This window comes from Strix uralensis, chromosome 17 (genome assembly GCF_047716275.1).
Source record: "Strix uralensis isolate ZFMK-TIS-50842 chromosome 17, bStrUra1, whole genome shotgun sequence".
NCBI lineage: Eukaryota > Metazoa > Chordata > Aves > Strigiformes > Strigidae > Strix > Strix uralensis.
This window is the reverse complement of record NC_133988.1, coordinates 9434975-9457221: the sequence shown is the minus strand read 5'-3', so window position 1 is coordinate 9457221 and position 22247 is coordinate 9434975. Positions and strand designations below refer to the sequence as shown.

The window sequence follows — 22247 nt, the reverse complement described above, 5'->3', positions numbered from 1 at the left end:
TCTATAGTCACCTTTAAGGAAAAAAACCCACCTTATTTTAAAAGACTATGCTATCATGTATTGATTTTTCACACATCTATAACTGGTTGTGCTTGTATTGCCATTACATTTCCTTTTTTTCAGTTTGCTGAACATGTCAGGAAATAAATGCAGTGTCTTTCCCTTGGCCTGAATTTTCCAACATCTGAAGTTTGAGTGTGCAAAATGGAACAACGCAGAAAGGTCATCTTGATTCTAAATTAGCCAAGTGCAATGGTGAGGCGAGAAATTACTGTATCTTGCTTGTTGTATTAAACAGTGTGAGTTAAAGGGGTGTTGTCAACTTCTTGAAGGCCTACCATTTTGTTTTGTCATTTAAACCAGCAACTGATAGGTTTTGTTATAGTACAGGTAGCTGTACCTGTAAGGTAGCGATGTTGTAACTAAGGTGAGGGCTGGCTTACATCTGTGGACAGACTGCTTTCCTTTTCATGCGCTGGGCCCTGCCTTCGTCATGGTTTGCCATCTCTGCAGCGTTTCACTTTGAGCTTTCTGAAGTATTTATACCTATTTTATACCCTGTGCATATAACTTTGAATCTCGAGAACCCCTGTAAGTTGTGAGGGGGGTGGTGGTGCAGCGAGATGGTCGAGTCCTGCGTTCTCTAACGCCTGTCTGTGCAGTACCCGTCGAGGCTCAACCCGCCGCTCCTCGGTCCCGCCGCGGACGCCCTTCGGCAGTGGCCGCCCTCGCTGAGGGAGGCGGAGCCGCTCCGCCCTCACCGGGCCCCGGGGTGGAGGCCAGGCGCGAGGGGCGGGGCCGCCGCGCTTTTCTGTCAGGCAGCGGGGCGGGCAGGCCCGGTGTCTCGCGGGAAGGGGGCCTGCCGGGGCGGGGCGGGGGGAGGCGGAGAGGCGGAAGCCCGGAGGCCGCTGAGGTACCGTCCCCGAAGGGCGTGCGGGGAGTGTCTGCGTGCGGCGGGCGGGCCGCGGGCCGGGGCCGGGGCATGGAGCGGTGGGTCGGGGCCGCCGGGGGCTGGGGCTCCCTGTGGGGAGCCGGCTGGGGCCGCTGGCTGGGCTGGGAGCTCTTGGCCGCCTGCGCGGTCATCGGCGCCGTGGGCTGGCTGCTGCGGCTGCTGGAGAGGAGGCCGGGCGGCCGCGGGGCGCCGGCGGCGGCGGCCATCTCGTCGCCCGCACCCCTCTCCTCCCCGGCGCCGCTCTTCGCGCGGAGCCGGCGCTGCAGCGGGAGCCGCCCAGGTGAGAGACTCGAGGGAGGTCGGCGGGGGGTGGCGCGGCCTCTGGCTCTGCGGGAGAGCCGGCTGGGCAGCGGGCCCCGCCCGGGGAGGCCTGCGGCCTCTCGCCTTTCCCGCCGCCGCGGCCCTGCTGCGCCCGCCGCCCCGTTCCCTCGTTGTCGCCTACGGCGACGGGGTCGGCTGCTGCCTGCTCCACCCTTCTCAGGCGTCCCTGCTCCTGCTCTCTGCGGTCTCAGCCCTCTCGCACACCGAGCCTGCCTTCCCTTCCTAGCTCTAGAAACACGGTCATTTCTCGTTCCTGAGAAGTCATCCTTCCGCCCCCCACCCCCCCCAACCCGCTTTCTTTCAGTTCTCCCTTTCCCGTACCTTATTCCAAGTTTGTTTTGCAGTTCTCTTTCTGCCACGTAGTTCGTAACTGTTAGCTAATTTGGCAACAGGCAGTATAGACTAAATACCCGATTGCATAGCCACAGTTATTCTGCCATGTGCAAATCCTCGCAGCCGAAATACAGCCAAAGACGGGATATGTGTCTTATTTAATTCCTGCCTCGAAAAGAAAATAAAAAGTCTGTCTTCTTACATTGCTTATTTACTGAAGCATTTAATGAGTAGTGGGCTAAAATGGTACTGCTATCCTTAAAAGTTAGTCATTCATTCATTCTCTCTTGGTACTAGTCTTAATTTTTTTGGAAACAGATTCTGCTGTTTCATACTGATGCAGTAAGACAAGGTAAAATACAACTTATTCTTCCAGATTTTGGTTGATTTGGAAGAAGCCTTGAACAGACGTTTGTTGTTACAGTAGTTATTCACCTTTGTAAAGTCACTAAAGGTAACTTGCAAGACCTTATGTGCCGAGACAGAAAAAGTAGCTGCATCAGTGCTGGCTATACTCTGGATCATTTGAAGTTACATAAAATGCATTTTAAGGTTCAAGTAATAGCCTTTTGCACCTACATGTAGTGAATGATCGAAGGATTCTCTTAAAACAGGCAGTTGCTATTTCTGAGGTTTGCAAGTCACACCTTTTGTTTTGGACAGATCAGGTGATGCGGTTAAAAATTAATAAATGCTTATCCGTGTTAGCTGAAAGCTTAATGTCAGAACACAAACATATTTCGTGAAAGTTCTACATTGTCATTCCAACAATGTTTTTCCTGTTTCCACAGCAAGCTTATTGTAGAAAACTCTTTGTGCTAGCAGTAGATCTTAAACCAAAGATTAGTTTCTTTACTGTTGGTCTGCTTTGTCATTTCACTCTCTGATTTAGTTGTGTCTGAGTTGTAATGGACGCATGAAATAAATACTTACATAGATGAGGAAGCAAATTTTAGGCGCTAAGTTCTATCAAAACATAAGATACCAGAGAAATGACTCCTTCATGACATTTTTTTACTTAACCACAAGCCAAGAAGAAAGACTTTTGTGTGCCTGCATACTACATGTACATGAATTGTACATATGTAAGGGTCTGCTCTTCCGCAGAATGATTGTGCTGGTTCCAAATTCTAAAAATAGGATCATTTCCTGAGTTAATTCTTTAAGGCATTATGCTATGTTGACTCTTTTAAAGTGTTTTCATTGAGTTTTTCTGCGATAAACTTTCATACCTCTGAGTTTTCATTTTTATTGTATTTTTTCAGTTATGCAATCTCAAAAAGAAAATCTTCAGCAAGTTTTGATATTCTTATAATTGACCTCAGGGCCACATTTTATCCCTTGATTAAAACAAAATGGCACCAAATTTATTTTTAAAAAATAGAGGATTAAGAATCAAAATTAAGTGAGAATATCTTTTACCTCTGTCTGCTGGCTTGTGGGCAAGTCAGATAATTGTAACAAGGTTGCTGGGAGGTTCAGGAGTTGTAACTAGAATACTTTGGGGAGGTCGCTCAGCAGCATCGGCTGTGGCTTTGCCACAGTTTGGTGGGGGTTTTTTTAAGCTGAAATATTCTTACTTCCCATCATTTCAGTGAGGTTCCAGTTAATATTTGTGAAATACTTGGAGACTGAGGTATGTTCTCTAACCACAAGATGTTTACAATTGGACATTCTAAAAAAACCCCAACCAACTCTCAAAGGAAATGGCCCTCCAGAAAACAACCCTCAAATTCACATAACTTTCAAATTGTAATAGTGCTTGAAAACCTGCTTAAAGTTTGGCATTAACATGTTTGGCCATTATATTTCCTAGTATTAGAAACGTAATAGTTCTGAAGTCAGATTCCAGTGAAAATTTTACTTGGCTATGTTGACTGTTGCTGAAAGTTTCAAAAACTGCTGCATGCGTTTGGGTTTTTTTAATATATGAAAAGTTTGATTCTTTACCAGCTTAATCCTTGGGTAATTTTAGAAGCAAGATTGTTGTGTCTATGTTGTTGATGTATTTTGTGATGCTACTATTGGCAATACACATGGGAAAATAAGGGTGTTTGACTATGCTGCAAGTCTATGATGAAGATGCAATTTTGGAATTACTTCTGAGTTTGTACACCCTGAAAAAATGAGTCAGTATTTAGAGTGTTGTATCCCTGCTATGTTAGGGTGCAGCCATTCACCATTCAAGCCTCACAGTACCTTCCCAGACAAAGGTTCTTGCCCATCAGAGTGGATGTTCTGACTCATGTTAAGGACTGCTTGTGCACCCTGTTCATAAAGCAGGAGAGCTCATAAATCATGGACATTTCTTTACTGCTAGGTGTGTCCACAAATGCGCTTTTGGGGAGACTTACCTTAAAATTACAGATGATACTGATTTCATACCTGGCAGATTGCATTGTCTCTAATGGAGATTAGAGTTGTGTTATTAAAGTTGTGTTATTCCAAATATAGTGTGATTAAAAAAGTACAAATCTATTCATGTGGAAAAGCTGCAAATGTGTGTTCTGGTAGTCTTAAGTTTCATAAACTGAGGATGAAAGCTGGAATTGAAAATAAAGTACAAAAAATGCCACACACGCCTATCCAAACCAGTATAACCCATAAAATGGCTACGTGATGAAGGAAGGGTCAATTTAAGGGGGGGGTGAAAGCAAGGTGAAGGAGTAGGACACCTGATTGTTTCTGTCCTAAAGCTGTCCTATCTAACTAGGGTACAGCAGGAAAAAATCACAGTCTTTGTGAAGACACATGGATGCAGTATGTGATGAAATAATTTTAAAGCTGCTTCCATTCTTGAGCTCCCCAAATCCTGTATTTTTCAGCTGTATTTTTCACAGCAAGAAATTTGTATTGGCATGATGTTGGTTTTAGTATTTGACCAGTGCAGGAGCTTTAAATGTGTGGATTACATGGAGGAAAGTCATCTGGGGGACTTGCAGTATCATACCAGAGAGAAGGATTTTCTTTTGGAAATGGAGAAATTCTTCCAGTTCCCGCTCTTTGTCAGAGAGGGAAATCTGAAAACATCAGCTGTTCTTGTCTCCTGGCTGTTTGCTCTCAAAACGGGGGCTGGGAAACAACATGTTGTGTAAATAGTTCCAGCCTTGCATCGTGGCCAGAGATAGCCTCCCCCAGTTGCTGCATCATACTTGATGCCTTGTGCTTTTGTCAGCTAGAAATTCTTATGGAAATAATAGAAATAATGCTGTGCTGTGCTTTCTGCTGTAGGTGCTGCCTAACCAGAAACTCTTACTGGGGGTAACTAGTCATCACGTTCTTGTATTCCATTACATACACCGATTGTGCATTGGCAGGGATCTAAGCCTGTCATAAATTTTCATGCATAAATATTCTGGATTGAATTTTCACTCCAAAAGAAATTTGAAAAGATCAAATAAAATGTAAGCTGTAAATACTCTTTCAAGTAGTTGTGAGAGGACAGGAAATAAACCCTTGGTATAAGTCTGATAGCTTAAAAATGTTTTAAATGTGTTTAGTTGAAAAATATTTTGTCTTCTCTGCAACTGCAATAATCTCTTCAGAATCTGAAAGATTGTTATGAGACACTTTTTTTTCCCTTGGCTTTAATACAGCATTTATATAGCAGAAGAAAAGTGGTGTTCTTTACAGTTTACCTCCTCTCTTTTTTGCCTTTCCTATAGGTGAAATAACAATGGATGCAATATTATCCCGATTGAAGCAGCTCACCCCTGATGAGCTTAGAGAAGAAATTGTAAGAGCAGGACTGAAATGTGGGCCCATTACATCAACTACTAGGTTTATTTTTGAAAAAAAATTGGCTCAGGCGTTGTTGGAGCAGCAAGGAGCACTGGAGGAAAAAGGATCTGCTCTCTCAGAGGCCGCCGCTGGAAATCTCCCATCTGATAGCAGCCGGGCAGAAGCACAAAAGGCTTTGAAAACTACGGCAGTGAATCACAACGGTCATGGAAGTGTTTCTGAAGAGGTGGACTTTGGGTACTGTGTGGGTCTGAACCCTCCAGAAGAAGATGTTGTGATGCACATGAACTGTTCAGCTCCAGTCTGTGGAGCAGGATGTGTTGATTCACAAATTAGTACTCAGACGCCGTCCAGAGATCCCCCGTTATTCTATGGTGTTTGTCCAGTTTATGATGACATATTGGCAAGGAATGGTAAATATTCATTTCCTTTATTTCCAGTGCTAAGCATTTTACAATCATGTCTAAATAGACCTTTTTCTGTATAGCAGGTGATACAAACATCACTGTATCTTAAGCACTATTTAAAGTACTTTTGTTTCTGTAAATAGTATTTATTGGATCTTCAGAGGCATGGAAACAGGTGACATCCCAGGTGTTCTGCCATGACAGTTGGTACACATGAGGATCCTCTACTCTGTGTAGCTCAGAGGAAGAAAACAATTTCCTACTGCTACTCTTACACCATCCTGTGCCTTTAATCCCTCAAGAATAAAAAGCAATCGTATAAATAAGCAATCAAAAAACTATTTATACTATCATCAGGTGAAGCTTAAACAATCTCTTCTAACGGATTTTGTATTTTCCTTTCTGTCTTAATGCCAAATGGTATCTAGAAGCATCAGTCATTCTTAATGTTTTATTGATGAATACTGCAATAAGGAATGATTAAATTACCTAGTGACAGGATTATAGTAGTGCATAAAGGATTGTTTACTCTGAGACAGTAGTAAGTATTCTTTCTCATAAGAAGAGTATTCAGATATCTTAATTTGAACAAATTAACATTAATACAAAAGGAGAAGGATGTGATTAGTATCCAAGGTTCTGTGTAGAGGTCCTAAAGTTGTCACAGTGTATCAATTACATAGTGCATCTTTCTGAACAAGAGAACATGGAAAGTAATGGAGGCTGAATAAGCTCCGAGTATCCTGTTCAATCTGGATGTGAAATACTCGCTTGTTGAAGCTGGCCCATCTATTAAAAGAGATGTTCAGATATTGATTGATAGGAATGGCCAAACGCTGTACCCATACTGCCTGATGTTAGCTGGAGTGTGTAAAATCCTTCTACTCAAGTTTCCAGGAGAGAAAATTGAAAAGATCTTTTGACTCTTACGCCATGTTTGGAAGAGAAACAGTTTGAAACCAAAGCTGGAAGGATAGTGTGAGGATTTTGCAGTCTGTTTCTAGGAACAAATCTGAGATTATGGAAATAACTTTGATTGTACTTTGTTGCAGAGAGAATACATGTTTATGAAGATAAAAAGGAAGCTCTCCAAGCTGTTAAAATGATTAAGGGTTCCCGTTTTAAAGCTTTTTCAAACAGAGAGGATGCTGAGAAATTTGCTAAAGGAATCTGTGATTATTTCCCGTCTCCAAGCAAGTCCTCTTTATGTTTGTCTCCTGTGAAAATGGGATCATTTAACAGAGGTAAGTAAGGGTGTTCATCTGTGTACAGTGGATGCAATATACACTGTTAATTTTTTGAGAGAAGAAGCAACAACTTCATAACCAATATACTAATAACAGAAAAAATTTCGAAGGGTGAATCATCTCAATAAACTGAAGTCCCTTTAGAGTGGTGGTGTTTAAGATAATCTGTAAACAAATGTTCGATCAGAACTCCAGTATTTAAGTACATTTTTTCTGTGAAATAAATTAGAAAGAGGCAATAAAAAGCATATTTGAATTTTTTAATTCAGATCTGGTTTTACTTCTGTATAAAGTGATACTGCCACTGAAGAAGTCATCCTTTATTGATGCTTTTCCAAGAAAGGAATGCCAAAATTTATGTACAGAAATAAAAAAAGAAGTAGAGTATGTTGGAATCCTGCCATTTCTTTTGTAAAGAACTACTACAGACGTAAATTAGAGCCCTAGGAATCTATGGAAAGACTGCTTTTTGTGTTTTAAAGCGTAAGGTTTGGCCTTCAATGTATGGTTTCTGTGGTCTATGTTATGATAAAGTAAACTGGTTACTTCTAAAAGCAATTATCGTTGTTCTGGTTTGCTTGAATTTTACACTGAAAAATGTTGCTATGCTTCTAAAGCTGAAATGTTGGTAATGACCTGCAGAGATATGTTGCTTAGTAGTTTATGGTTCTATTTCATAGGATTTGATTTTACTCATGGATTTCAGGATTTTTAGGTTTAATAAGACGCTGATAAAATTGTACAGTATATTAAAACTGTACTTAATTGTTAAGTAAGTTTGTAAGTTCAGAAATAAAATAGTAAACACTTGATCATATTTCACAGTGTTCCCAGTTGCTAGATTAAAGGGACTCAGTAGTCACAGAATTGCAAAAGCAATTTTAAGTGTTCAGAAAATTCTTACTTTGTGTTGAATTTTACTTTAAGTTTGAATGGAAGCAGATTGGTGATTATAAAATTTACCAGTCCCTATTAAAGTCTCAAACAGTTTTACAACATGATTACGTCATATTCTCCTCCCTCCCTATTACTAACTACTAGTATTTTTAAATGTCTTGTCATTGACCTCAGTTTTTTTACTGCTGTACATTAAAGATGCAAGGTTAATACATATTTTAGGTTAAAAGCTTATTTTCACGGTCTGGGTATGAAAATAGTGATCACTGAAAGGAATGTATCTAGAAAGATGTTACCTGTGTTTGACAGATGGCTTATGCTCCCCTGAGACCGAAACTGCTAATAAGGAGAGAGCCAACAGTTATAAAAGTCCACGTACTCAAGATCTTACTGCTAAACTTCGGAAAGCTGTTGAGAAAGGAGATATAGCAACATTTTCAGAACTTATTTGGAGTAACCCTCGCTATCTGATTGGGTCGGGAGACAATCCAACAGTTGTACAGGTAAAAGAAATAAAACAGAAAAATCCAAGTTCTGGTTTCGTGATTTAGTGTTGAGGCCTGATAAGCAGAACTGGAAGGAATGGTGTTTCCTACTCTTCCTTCAAGATGTCTTCTTTCCACCAGTGCAAAGTTTCTCAGTGTTTATTGATACTAGCTGAAAGTGAAGAGAAACATGGCAGTTGCCTGTCTTGTGTAAGTCACCCATCATAACTGAGAGCTGCCTTTGCTCCAGAAGAGCTAGAGTAAAGAAACTGAGTATGCAGCTCTTCAGGGGAAGAATAGTTTTATCCAGTAGTGCAAGAATAGTCTTGTCTTCATACAGTATTGATCTCCTCCGGGTAATTCCAGTCTTTTTTAAATGGAATCATTTTAAGGAACGGGGTAGTGCCTAGGCTGTGACTAGGTGATCCTACAGCACTGCTTACCTAGCAGCACTGCTTACCATTAAATTCCAAAATGTGATCTGCATCTAAAATCCATGTATAACGTACCATTTAGTAGACGCTGACAATCCTACTTCAACAAATTACTTCTACCAGTCCAGCTTTGTGAAGTTGTTGAAATTTTGTATGTAATATATTATGGCAAGCTGATTTTCCTGCTGCTTTTATACACTGAACTTCCTATCTCCTTTTATTACGTGATATCTTGATATACCTCCTTTGCCACATTTTTGACTTATATGTAAAAAAAGACTGTAGCTGAGTATAGCAATAACATTGTTAATTGTAAAAATAATGTGGGTATAAAAATGCATAGGTCTTTATGATATATAATTTACTGCAGTTCTGAATGCTTATGTACTGTTTTGTAAACATATTTTCCTAATAAAGTATTTCGAAACAGATATCTAAATGTAAGACTCAGTGTGAGAATCTTTGTATTTTCACAGTTAAATCAGTTAAGTGTATGTGGGTGTAAGAAAGCTGTTTAGATTTCAGTTCATTCTAATGTTTTTTTTTTTTCAGGAAGGGTGCAGGTATAATGTTATGCATGTTGCTGCCAAGGAGAATCAACCTGGTATTTGTCAATTATTACTGGACACTTTGGAAAATCCTGAATTTATGCGTCTTATGTATCCAGATGATAATGATACAATGTTGAAGAATCGCATCCAATATATTGTTGACCTTTACCTTAATACACCAGATAAAGCGGTAAGATTTGAATGTTTGCCAGCTGCTTATTATTATGGAAACAACTGGAAGGTGTTAAGGATGTGTAAGGGAGAAGAAAAGAGAATAGAAGGGGACACTTCTAGCAATTCATGAGTTCTGTGGGTTTTAATAATCATTATTATACAGTATCATGGGAAAAGATCTATGAAGAGCCCTGGTAATTAGTAAATGACATTTATTTACTTTTCCCGGTCTCAAAATACATGCAATTGATTTTATCATGTTTCCAAATGCATGTGAATTTTCCATTTTTCCCACTGCAGGGATTTGATACTCCATTGCATTTTGCCTGCAAGTTTGGGAATTTGGACGTTGTTAATGTGCTTACCTCACACCCAGCTATTGTAAAAAATCCAAGAAACAAATATGATCAAACTCCAGCAGAAGTAAGTCTCTCCACATCCACAACCAAAACCAAAAATGTTATGCCTAATCGCTGTTTTTCAAGGTGAAACATTTACTAACTACTGTAGATAGAAGGCTTGTGGTAAGATGCTAATGTCAAGATTAGAGTGTAAATCTTTGATAACATTAAAAATATTTTATGTTGATTGTATCTGGGGAAAAGTTCTAGACTTTATAATTAACTGCCTTTTCTTTACAGTATCCATTTTATGGATGTGGATGTATTTTAGTGGTTTGTTCTGCTATGAATTAAAAATACTGAATGAGCTGTGTAGAGGCAAATAATGTGACTCTTCAAAAAGAGCACATGTTGCAATTGATTTGAGATTGATGTCTTATGCTTTACTAACAAATAAAATTATATTAACAGGTAGTTTGTGAAAGAAGCAAGAATAAATCTGCAGAATTGAAAGAAAAACTAAGAGAGTACTTGAAAGGTATGTATTCAGTTTTATAGTATATTAGGCATATATTTTGGTTCTTTGCTGTCTTCTATTCTGTAGCATTCCTATTCATAAATGATGCTGAGGTACAGTGCTGTGAAAACCAAAGAAACTCTAAAACTGGCAAGGAACAGAAAACTTTTTGTCTTTTATATCCTCAGAACTCTTACTGTATGGATCACAAGGTTATCCTTATAGCTCTCTAATGTAGGCATGGCCCTTACTTTATTCAGCGAGCCTGAAGCAGAAAGTTTAATCTAAAAGCAAACAAAAGATCTTTACAGAGCAAGAGATTTATTTGTCACGCTGGGCAGTCACGCAGTTTCTTTGATAGAGAACTTTTCAGTGTTTTGTCACATGTGGGTTTAGGCATTTGCAAAAGGAGGTTTAGAAATTTGTTGAAGACCCTTAGGGAAGGGATATATGTATCAATGCAGGTGTTCTTGTATTTGAGAGTGAAGGGAGCCTGTACTAAAACACAATCTGTAAGCAGGCAATAAACAGTTTGAATTACAAGTAGTTTTACTAATGAAATAAAGTCAGATGGTTAAGTATACGGGTGTATTGATATTCTAGGAAGAAGCAGCAGGCTAATGTAACATAAACTTCATAAGAAAGCTTTGTATTACTTATTTTAGGTCGATACTATGTACCACTCTTGAGAGCAGAAGACAATTCCTCAGCTCCTGTAATTGGTGCACCATGGTCACCTGATCAAACAGACGATAACCCCCAAAGAACTTTCTCTAAATACCCTGGCAGCCCCAAAGATCCAGTGTTGTCGATAAGAGCTTTTGCAGGCCCCATGAGCCCCTCAAAGGTAAGGGGAGAACTTCAGATGACTCTAATGCCTTTTTTTTCCTTTTTCTAAATAAAGAACCATTGGAAGATCCACCCACAGTTCATTGTGTGGTGTAACTTGCTCCTGTTACAGATTGTGGCTCTCTCTTTATTGAAGAGATGGATCCTCTGCCATAGAGAAGGAGAAGCACAGAAACTTGTAAATATTTTTGCTGCTGAAAACATAGAAATGTGTGGTGTAAACAAGAGTGGAAGTTCAGTCAAAAGAAAATCGTTCATTTCTTTTTCCTATTGAAATCTATTTAAAGACCACTGACAAACCTTTCATGGCGTTACAGATAATTGCTCTAACTTTCTAATCTGAAACAAAGCCTTTCAGTGTGGCTATGAATTGGTTTAAAAAAAAATCTTACCTATATCTTTACCTCATTTCTAGAAATTGACACTAGATGTTTATCACTTTTGCTTGTTGAATTAACAATATTTTTTTCTCAATGGAAAAACTGACGACCAAGTAGTAGGTGTTGAGATAGTTTTGGAAAAGTATTGATTGTATAGTAGAACAGCAAAGTCTTTAGTTTTCAGGAGGAATACTTAGATATTAGGTAAATATAAGTTTATAGGCATTTCTTCTACTTATTTTTTTAATAGGAACATGCTGGAAGTATGACCGCTTTAGAAATAGTGAATACATACAGTTGACAGTTCTGTCATCTAATGCTTGAATTCTTCCAGGACTGAGCGTTACCAAAATGCGTAATGCTCTTTCTCCTAAATATGCTTGTTGATTAATTTTCTGCTCACCTGACAGAAATGCAAATTTATTTTATACACTGAAGAATTTTACCTAGGGTGTAAACAACATGTTGTTTTGATTGCTAACAGATACTTTTAATGTCTGAATGTAATTCTTAGCTTGGGATTTTACAAAAATCCATTAGTTTATAACCTTTAGGAGTTCAAATTCAAGCTTCAAAATAAACAGCAAGAATATATTCTAGTAATTGTAGCAAGTCTGTGGAATTAAATATATATATATTAAAAAATATACATACAAAAATATCACCTAGAATAAAAATATTCTAGAAACCAGTGACCAAAATAGCATTTGTCATTAAGTAAAATTATCACATGGCAAAATTACAAGACATACCTGTTTCCTGCTGCACACAATTTTAAACCAGTCAGACTTAGTATCTATAGTTCAAGGTGGTCATATGTTATGGTCCTTACTCTTTTAATAAGCACTTATGAGATCAAAGTAAAGTAATAAACCAGTAGTACTGGGAGGAGTAACTTAAGATCCAATACAAGATTCTTTATAGCTGGAGTTGAGCAATACTTGTGGCAGAACTTGCATTGTTTACACGTAGACAGCAAATGGCTAAATGTCTTCTAGACCTATAGGTAGACATTTAGCCAGCACTGAGTTAGCTTCATATTGTGGAGGGTAGGTTTTTTTTTAACGATTTCTATTTTTCAAAGGCTGAAGAATTTCGCAAGCTTTGGAAGACTCCACCTCGTGAGAGAGCTGGCTTTTTTCACAATGTCAGGAAATCTGATCTGGAGAGAGGTGTTGAAAGAGTTGGAAGGTATCTAAAAGAGAATCAGTATAAAAAATTAGTAATAGACAGAGCAATTAAAAGCAAAAGACTTGTGCTGAGAGTACAGTTACTACTTACTGAACAATATCTTAGAGCAAAAGTTATTGGCGGAAATATTTATGAAGTATATTGTGGTTGGATTTTTGCTGTATTTTTGTGTAAACCAAATAGCTAAAAATGTGAGACCTAGCTTACTTAGCTTTGGAAATACAAAAAAAGGTATTTTAACTATTATTGATGGTATGTGTAGAATGCTTTTCTCAAACATTTACTTGCCTAATTTGTCAGAAGATCTAAAATTAAGTGTAGCCTGTATGCATGTTTCTGTAAAATTGAGGGATTGTTAAAAAGATAGCAGAATGAAAAGATTCTAACACAAATGTTCTGCTTTATAGAAGCTGTGTGCTGTGGTATGTGTCTCTGCTGTTAAAATACCTTCTATCAGCAATATAGGGAAAAAACATACTTTGTTAAAAGCTGATCGGATTTCTTTCCTTGAAATCTTCGCTTCCTCCTACCTTCTCCCATTCCCAAATAGAAAAAGCTGTTAAATGGAGTATCATTCAAATTATGCCTGCATCAGTCTCTGTCTGGTGTCTAGATACAGTCAGCTTAAAAATAGCAATATTTATGCTGCTAACTGTAAGAATAGTAGATTAAATTTGAAAAATATTCTAGAAAAAATTAGATGATAATATGTTTTCTAAGGGTGTGTATTTTGTGTGTATATTGCTTTGCAGACTGTTGATTGTTGTGGAATTGTGTTGCCTAGTTGCACGTTTATACTCCTATTAATAGCTGATAAAATGTGTTTAGAAAGTTATTGTCAAACTAATATTTATGTCTTCACAAATGATTCGTTTTATTTTATTTATTGCAGGGAGTTAGCTCATGAACTGGGGTTCCCGTGGGTTGAATACTGGGAATTTCTGGGCTGTTTTGTTGATCTGTCTTCCCAGGAGGGGTTGCGAAAATTAGAAGAGTACCTGAGTCATCGGGAAATGAGCGAAAAGGCTCAGCAAGAAACAGGGGAAAATGAAACCTGCAATAGATATAAAACTCTGCATCCTTCTGGTAAGAAAAAGGCAAATGCTACAAACAACAGGTTGTACCTAGGGAGAAGAGGGAGAGAAGAAGCTTGGTGCCCAGGGGAAGTAGTATTCACCTGTTGTGGTTGCTATTATTGATCTGTTATCCAAGCAGTCTGATTATAGTATTGAAAAAGTAGCTAACAACACTGTGAACGTAGGAGAATTAGAACATACCTCATTAACCGTTCATTATCTTTCATATGAAGTACTTTATCTGCTTGTAGCCCCCAAATGAAGCTCCTGTAAGAAAACCTCTATCTTCAGTATGGTTTTACTCAGAGCATTTGGGAATTTGTCTTAGAGTATAGAATTTTGTAATCCAAATACAGAATAAATCACTTGTTAAAATAAAGGAATAATTCTTTACAGTTGAGGATGAAAGGCACACTGAACGAAACCCAGGAGAACTTTTATACCTTCTTAGACCTCTGCTTGCCATGAGTTTATGGAAGGCACGCACTAGTCCCAAATCTTTGTGCTCCTTCCTCCTTCTTCCTGTGTGATTATAGATCTGAAAGGGCTCTGGTACTGGGATAAACCTGGGCTGACAAAGCCCTGAAGGATAGTCATTGGACTAGTCATAAGCCTTTGTCCTTTGGAAGAGATAAAACTAAAGCTATTCTATATTAGTAACATTTTCTTACCCTATTCCACTTTATCCTGACTTTATCCTTTGTTGCTGGTTAATGATTGAAGCGAGGAGTGTAGGAAATGCAGTTCTCAGATGACTAGGGTATAAAAGGATATTTGCAAAAAAGATACAGCCGTAATGTTGTCATTTTGCATTTGTAGCTTTAGTTAGGTTAGTTCATGCTGTTGCATAAATAAAATTAGAGAGGGCTTCAATAAATAGAATAAGGCATAAAGATTGTGTATATGTTTCTAGTTTGATTGATGTTCTGTTGAAAGTCTTTTTGTGTGTTGCTCTTACTAAAATTGTTTACAGGCAAGAGTAAAAAGTGCTGCAATTCTATTTCTGTTGGAGCATTTTTGGATGAGGATGATGATGACATGAGCTTAGAAGAAATTAAAAATAGACAAAATGCAGCACGGAATATTGGCCAACCTATCGTGTCCAAAGAGCCGAGCATTGATGCTATTGGAGATGTGGAGTGTGATATCTTGTCGATGGAGCGTACGGTGAACATTATAGAGACATCAGATCACCCCAGGCACTACGAAAAGGCGGCTTCTTCCAGCAAAAATGGATTTTGTAATCCTGTGTCCAGTGAAAGGATAATCAGTGACAGGAAGCATTTGCATGATGGAGAAGAATGCCTTGTATCGCCCGTTTCCAGTCTAATGTCAGAATTTGAAAGCCTGTCATTCCAAGAACAAGAGGCTGCTGGAGAATCAAATAAAATCACTGAAAAAACTGAGAATGAGAGAATTCTGGCTGAAGGAATGAGTCAGGCAAGAATATCCATGGACCATCTGGATGAGTCCTGCTATGCAGTTTCACTGGCAAGTTCTTCTGAGCCAATTGTTACAGGTAAACCCGGAGAGACCAAGTTAAGGACAGAGCACAGAATACCATCGGAAAAGGAGAGAGTGTCCAGGGAATCTAGGATTCAGGCTAATGAGGCACAACGTCAAGAATTTTTTTCCCAGAAATTTCTTTCGAAGGCTTCACCCACAAATGACAATTCTAAGATGTTATTCCTGCTTGGGTAAGAACTGTCTTTTTTAACACTCACTTGTCCTTTGGTTTATGTATGCAAAACAAGATGCTTTTTATAAGATCACTAACATCAAGGTTGAGATTCTGTGATACTAAGCAACACTAGGTGCAGTCAGCCTTGAATGATCATCTTAAAGTGCTTCACTGCACAGAGATGTCTTTGTTTCCAAATCAGTTGCAGTTAACTTTGCTATTCATCTGACAGGCTTGTGACTTCATAATGAGCATGACTTAGATGAACACTTTCGGGATGTCCTCAGGTTAAAATTCAAAACTTTTATTTGATGAGACTACTGTGTAATAATGGGCAGTCATTTATGTGTGGGCCTGCTGGAAAAAGATCATAGAGAAACTATGTTTATAGAGGACCATAGGCAATTTGTTTGCTTATATGAAAAATAAATGTTTTGGAATTGGGTTGGTTTATTGCCTGACAAATACGTATTCTTCATCTAGTTCTGTTTATATTCTAGGGAGCAGCCCTCGAAACTGGATAGCGATGTCTTAGCAGCTATAGAAGCAGTAGAGATTGATCCCCAGAAATACCCGATTATTTACAAATGGAAACATGCGGTGCAGTCGTACTCTTCATCTGACAGGCAAAGGTATTTCTGCAAATTCAATCAGATGACTTGAAATAAAATGTTTAGCGGGTCAGCTGCAGAACAGCTGGAATAGCTAGAATTTCAGGCCTTGTTGCTCACAAAAACCTTGTTTTAAATATTCAACTCTATTAACTATTAGTGCATTTCTGAAGTTAATCACTAAGCCTTTTTGGCTGGTCTTTATAAATAAGGAAATTTTACCAGTGCTGCAGTCAAATTCCTTCCATGACACCACAGTTCCCTATAACTTCAGCTTATCTATACAGACAAATCAGGCAGCACATGAAGGTCTTGAGAGCGTTGAGTGTTTCCCAGTTGGCAAATGTCTCAGTTTGCTGATGTACAACTTAGTACTTGGATCCTTCATTGGTCTTAATGGTAGTTGTGATGCCAGTTGGTAACGGATCCCTGTGGTGGATGCAGTGCAGGAACGTTGCATTGCTTTGAGGTGGTGCAGAGGGATGTTCAAGTGCATTTAGTATCTTCAGGCATCTTTTTATTGTGATTTTTATTTTTACCCTCTATTACCCCAGTCCAAAGGGATTGTTAGTGTGGATGATGGTGTGTGTTACATTTTTAGACTGTCATGTTTTGCTACACAGATAATGGAAGCAGACTGCATTTGTTGGCACACCTGAGTACGTGTTACGCTGTTTGTATGTTTTATTTTGAATGCTGCTGCTTTTGGGGACCCAAAGTGACAGTTTTCATACAAGTGGCTGCTTCTGGTAATTGTATTAACGTGAAGGTTTATTTCCATTGTGACAGACATTGGTCAGAACACTGAAGAGTCCCTTGCTTAGACAGCCTACAATTTATATATTGTCATGATAAAGTTCTCAGAAAAGAAAGAGATGACCCAGTGCCATGCAACACATTGGCAAGGGGACAGGATCAGAAAGCCATCAAATGAGCTGCACTGACTTCTATTTTTCTCTTGTTTCTTCTAGCTGTAAGTGTGAGAAATTCCACTTATTATGAGAACTATTTCCCCTAAGAAGTTCTCAATACAGGCGTTAAACATTAATTTTCCAAAACGTGCTTTAAAGACAGAACCTTTAAAACTCTGTCAGAGCCTGTGAGAATTTTAAAAATATAAGTGGCTGGCTTTATTGGCCACAGAATTCAGAACAGGAGTTGGGAACCAGCAGCTGAGAAGTGCAACTGTGTTAAATTAGCAGAGATTGGAGCAGGAGGAATGTTGTGGAGAGTTGAAACATGTGACAGGGCTGGAGGAAGTGTAGATGGGAAGTGGAAGGAGAGATGCTGCCTGGTGCTAAGCACTGGGAAAGAAAGAAGCTTTCTTTTCCAAGTAGTGCACTGAAATAGGGCCATCGAGTGTAGCTTTAGAAAAAACATGAAGCTCAGTAAGATTTTTCTGTGATCTAAAACGGAGTAGAAACAGGGAAATATTTTTGTATACCTGGTTGATACGGTGTCCTCGTACCACTTCACTTTTCAAAGTCAAATTCTCTCATCCCCTGATTTTTCTGATTCATTTTTGAAAGAAATAGGCTAATTGTCAGGCTTTTTTCATGCTTACTCCACTGTCTGAAAGGTCCAAGGCTCCTAAGTGATAAAATTTAACACAAGATTTTTAGGAGTAATCACTGTTCCATCACATAAGTAAAAATGATTACTGTAATTATTTGACAATGCCAAGGCTTGCTCTGTTGGCCTCCTTAAGTTTGTAGCGCTACCTCTGCCAAAAGCAAAGAAACAACACGCTCGCTCACTTTGTGTTGAGGTACGTAGGATTTTGACTGCAAAAACCAAACCTAACAACACAGATACCACTAGATCTGTCAGAAGAAAATTATTTTCAGAAGGTTTTAAATAAGCCATGTGGATGCATCTCTTTTATCATTGGGGGAGTGGGTGGGTTGCTTTTTATTTATTTATTAAAACCTTATAAAAATCTTTAGCTTATAGCATGTTTTCTGTAGTGGCTTATCTTAAGAAATTGTCTCCCAGAGAGAGAAGATAGAACAGATGCTAGAATCAACCTTTGGTCATTCTGCCTTGCTTAAGATAAAACCTAGAGAAAAAGGAAAAGTTTTTACAGAAAAGAGTTTTTTATTTAACAGAGGAATTATTTTCTTCCGTGGCATCTGAACACAAAGATTATTTTTAAAAAGGAGGGGGGAAGTCTTGCTCAGCCACAGCAGTAGCTGCATCAGTAACCAAGATCAGGTCAGCTTTGATCTTGATGGCCTTTTCTAATGGGAGCATTGCATGAAGATTGCCCAGGTGCTCCACAAGCACCCGTTTCTGTTCTTCGTGGCCATTTTGGAGCAACTGACGCTCTTGCTGATGAGGCCGCATGTCTACATGTAACACAGTGGGCTGTCGCTGTTTCTGCTCAGACCTGTCTCTCCACAATTACAATTTTTCTCTGCTGGTGCATTATTTCTAAAATCTGCAGGTGATACTGAGTGAAAGAACTGCTCTCCTTATTGCAGTTTTCTTAACAAAATGCAAAATTACTTTTTCTTTCAGTTGGCCAAGTCCAGGACTGAAGGCAAGATTCAAGTCCCAGACCATCGCTGCTGGCCTTCCAAATGCTTCAGTGTATTCTAATTCAGGAAGAAAGAGTCCCGTAACAGGAAGTCCAGGAAAATATGGCAATGCTGCCTCATTCTCTCCAGACCCTGGGAGTCCTGGGCGCTACAGTCCAGCGTGTGTCAACCATGCTCTGTTAAAACTGCGTTATTTTTCAGATCCTCCTGCCCACTAAAATCTGATCCATCTTCATGGGACTTCGATTATATTTTCATTGTTAGAGTGGAGGAAAAAACTAAAATGTTACTTAAGTGACATGAGGTTTGTACTTGGCTATTTATTTTTCCTCAATTGAGGACAACTGTATGTTAAAAAAAAAAAAGGAATATATGTCTTTATGCCACATATGAGATAGATTACTGGTGATATGCAAGAAGTTAGTGACAGTCAGTGCAGTTGTCCAGTAGCTATGAATTAACCCTTGTTGCCAGTAAAGCAGTGAGCTGAACCTTTCCTTAGAAATGGTGGTATTTTACTACCACTGGTTGTCATTATTGTAATGAACCCATTAGCCCTCAACTGCATTTCTTCCGCTTGGGTAGTCTGGAGGAAGCACATCATCAGTAAACTAAAACCTTACCAGAGGAAATTGATGGCAAGAAGTAAAATGTTCTTCCCCTGGCAGGGGAAATGCTCGAAGTGAAGAGCCTAAAACAAAGCCTGGGAAGCGGCAGCTTTCCGGTACTGAGTATGAATGTGAAGCCCTGTGCGTAGGCAGAACAGGAGTGTTTATAGCCAGCAGTTTGGTCTAGACAGTTGAATATACACACACACTCTTACATATATGTGTGTAGGTGTGCACGTATTTACACAGAAAACCTTGAGTCTTTGCTTGTTCTGAGGCCGTTCTAACCACCATGATACACTGAGTGCTTTAGCAAAGGGGCTCTGTAGAAATTACTGGTATTCCTTTAAATGTTAGTTTGAAGATGCAAAAAAAAAATCTAAAAATTAGCTGTTTTTTTCCCACAGAAGCTTTTAACATTAGCAGATTTTAATAATTATTACACAAAAGCACATCAGCAATAATTTCATCAAATTTACCAGCAACACACCTTAACGGTCTAGTTTGTAATATATTAGAGTGGTAGCCAGTGACCCATCATGTGGCTCCTTATTTCCCAACTGTAAAGAGAGAGGAATAAGGACTAAAAATATTTTTATTGAAATCTAAGCTTTTACTATGTCTTTAGTCTTGATGTGGTAACGAGTTTTTGTTACAGCAGTCAATAATTTTATTCTTTAGCCTTCTGTAAGAATGACTTGTTTCGACAGTACGATGCCGAGATTGAAGAATGCTTTTCAAAACTCAAGACAGTTTTCTGTATCAAGCTTAATGGTTGTAATGTTGTTTGAAAGGCTTCCAGAAACAGTTCTCTAGTTAAAAGGAAAAAAACCCTAAAACCTATCTATCATTGCAAGGTAAATCTGATCAGAAAGTGAAAATCTGCCCAGGCTGTGCTGGTAAAAAGGGCTGGACTGGGATTCCCTGGTGCCGCACAGTAAGGGAGGAGGTGAGGGAGCGGCAGCTGCAGTGACTGTTCCGCAGGCACACCGGGCACCCTCCAGCAGGGGCAGGATTTGGTACAGACCTAAAAAACTGCACTTAATGCTTTTGCAGGTTTAATAGTGCCTTTTGTAACATATTTTTTTTTAAATTAAATTCTTGTTCTTTTAGAAGTTTAAAAAAAAGTGGCATCCACTTACTACGGGCACGTAAAATACAGTTTTTCTTCTGGGCTTTCTGAACAGAACGTATTTTAATGTCTCTCTAGTTTATTTGGTGCGATAGCTCTCCACTGTGGGAGAACATTCCTCTTTTAGAAATTATTCTTAAAAAAATGCTTATTTAGCTCTTTCTTTATAATTAAGCCTATTTTCAAGGAGCTGGACATTAGGAAGAGCTACTTTACACAAATGACCGTCATTCAGCGATATTCCAGACAACTGGGGCTTGGGGGGGGGGGGTGTGTCATTAAGAAAGAGACATTTTAAAAAAAAACAAACATAACCTGCTATGTTACCCTGTTATACTAACTTTTTCATGAGGTTTTTGATGCAGCAGTCTCTGGGGTCTGAAACAACTTTTTTAGGTCCCCAATTCCTACAGTTTTACTTTAAAGGGCTTGGCATTTTTTTGGTTTGGTTTTTTTTTTTTGGTGTGGCTTTTTTTTACAGGTTTGGAGTTTTTTAATAATTTAATGTCAATGATGTCTTTGTCATTCTGGAGAAATTATTCAGGTGATGAGTAATTGCCTAATACCATGCCAAGGCCAGATTCACGTGGTAAGTTGCTGCTGTTCTCCAGCCTGGTCTGTCGGGGCTGTCATAGGGCAGCGATGCCCTTTTACGTGTTAAGAGCTTGTTCTAGAGCTGGGAGACCAATACTAACACTCTGGTACTTTGTCCTTTTTACCTTTGTTATGCTTTTTTTAATATTTAAATGTGTATTACTGGTATGCACATGTAGACACACACATGCCCCTCCACCTCTACCACCACCCAACCCTTGCCTTTCACTTTGTAATTTGGTTTTGGTTCAGTCAGACTTTTTTTTTTTTTAAACTGTGTTATATAATGTGCATTAGTCCAGCCGTACCACATCTTAAGAGATCATTTTTCTAACACTATATTTACTTCAGCTATTAAAAAAAATAGCAATTTATGTAACTATTTGATCATTCATGATTGTGAAGAAAGCTCTTCCACACTGAGCCTGTGGAGACACTTTAAATCGGATTGATACTGCTTGAATTGTGTTTTCTTGGCCAAAAGTTCACTTTTAAAGGTGCAAAAGATTAGTTGTGGCTGTTTTTTTAATTAGCCAAGTGTCTCATAAAAAATACAGAGTTACCCTGCTTTCTATTAAAAAATAAATGAGTAGCTGAAAGTGTCATGCTGTGTTTAGTGTATGGGCATGGTGAGAAGCAGCTGCATTGATACTGTGACATGGCAAATCCCTACTCCAACTGTGTGCATGCACAACACCAGGGGATTAGGAAACTGAAGACTTGAAGAATAGTTTCAAAATGTTTGAGAGGAGTCAGAATGCTCTAAAAATTACATACTTGAGTTTTAAATTTCATCCTTTCCTCTCCACAACTTCAGTGCCACTGAAAATGTTTGTTTCTGTACATGTGCAGGAGGTGTGGTGTGGCCTCCCAGAACCTGGGGGTGCAGAAGGGTGTGTAGGTGAGTGCATACACCACAGAGAAATGCACAGAATGTTCATCTCACTGGCTTTGGTGCTCCTGTTCCACAGGGTGAGAAGTGAACTCTGAAGCCCCAGGAGCGCCCAGGGCTCTGCCTGGAGTGCACAGCCCCCTGCTCGGGTTTACATTTCAGCTCCTTGGGGGTAAAAGGACAAAGGTGGTAACAGTGCTGTTACCCCAGGCACCACAGGACACAGAGGCTGCTCACCAAGTCACTGTGCAGCACTTCAGCCACCCCTCCTACAGCTACTCCACTGAAGAGAC

At 39.1% G+C, this 22247-nt stretch overlaps 2 protein-coding genes across 4 annotated transcripts in view; both read left to right on the top strand.

Annotated features, from left to right (window-relative positions):
- GOLGA3 (golgin A3) overlaps positions 1 to 309 on the top strand; it is a 30613-nt gene extending 30304 nt beyond the window's left edge. For both annotated transcript variants that reach the window (XR_012631329.1, XR_012631327.1), the window contains one exon: positions 124 to 309. The gene's annotated coding sequence lies outside the window, so the exon portion shown is untranslated. The remainder of the gene's footprint in view (positions 1 to 123) is intronic.
- Positions 310 to 874: 565 nt separating this feature from the next.
- ANKLE2 (ankyrin repeat and LEM domain containing 2) lies at positions 875 to 21665 on the top strand. 2 transcript variants are annotated; one of them, XM_074887406.1, is made up of 13 exons: positions 875 to 913; positions 5272 to 5760; positions 6807 to 6998; positions 8208 to 8401; positions 9370 to 9558; positions 9843 to 9965; positions 10355 to 10421; positions 11066 to 11247; positions 12714 to 12820; positions 13713 to 13906; positions 14870 to 15593; positions 16078 to 16209; positions 18709 to 21665. In XM_074887406.1, the coding sequence occupies exons 2-13, from the start codon at positions 5283 to 5285 to the stop codon at positions 18944 to 18946; spliced, it is 2820 nt and encodes a 939-aa protein (XP_074743507.1). In that variant the 5' UTR covers positions 875 to 913; positions 5272 to 5282; the 3' UTR covers positions 18947 to 21665. The 2 variants fall into 2 exon arrangements, with proteins under 2 accessions (XP_074743507.1, XP_074743508.1); XM_074887407.1 differs by lacking the exon at positions 875 to 913 and adding an exon at positions 980 to 1232.
- The last annotated feature ends 582 nt before the right edge of the window (positions 21666 to 22247 follow it).

Excerpts from the sequence above, each read along its gene's own strand:
- ANKLE2 (XM_074887407.1), top strand. The coding sequence starts at position 983 with ATGGAGCGGTGGGTCGGGGCCGCCGGGGGCTGGGGCTCCCTGTGGGGA. Across the intron at positions 5,761-6,806 it reads TGACATATTGGCAAGGAATG|AGAGAATACATGTTTATGAA; the intron begins GTAAATATTCAT and ends ACTTTGTTGCAG. Across the intron at positions 13,907-14,869 it reads TAAAACTCTGCATCCTTCTG|GCAAGAGTAAAAAGTGCTGC; the intron begins GTAAGAAAAAGG and ends AATTGTTTACAG.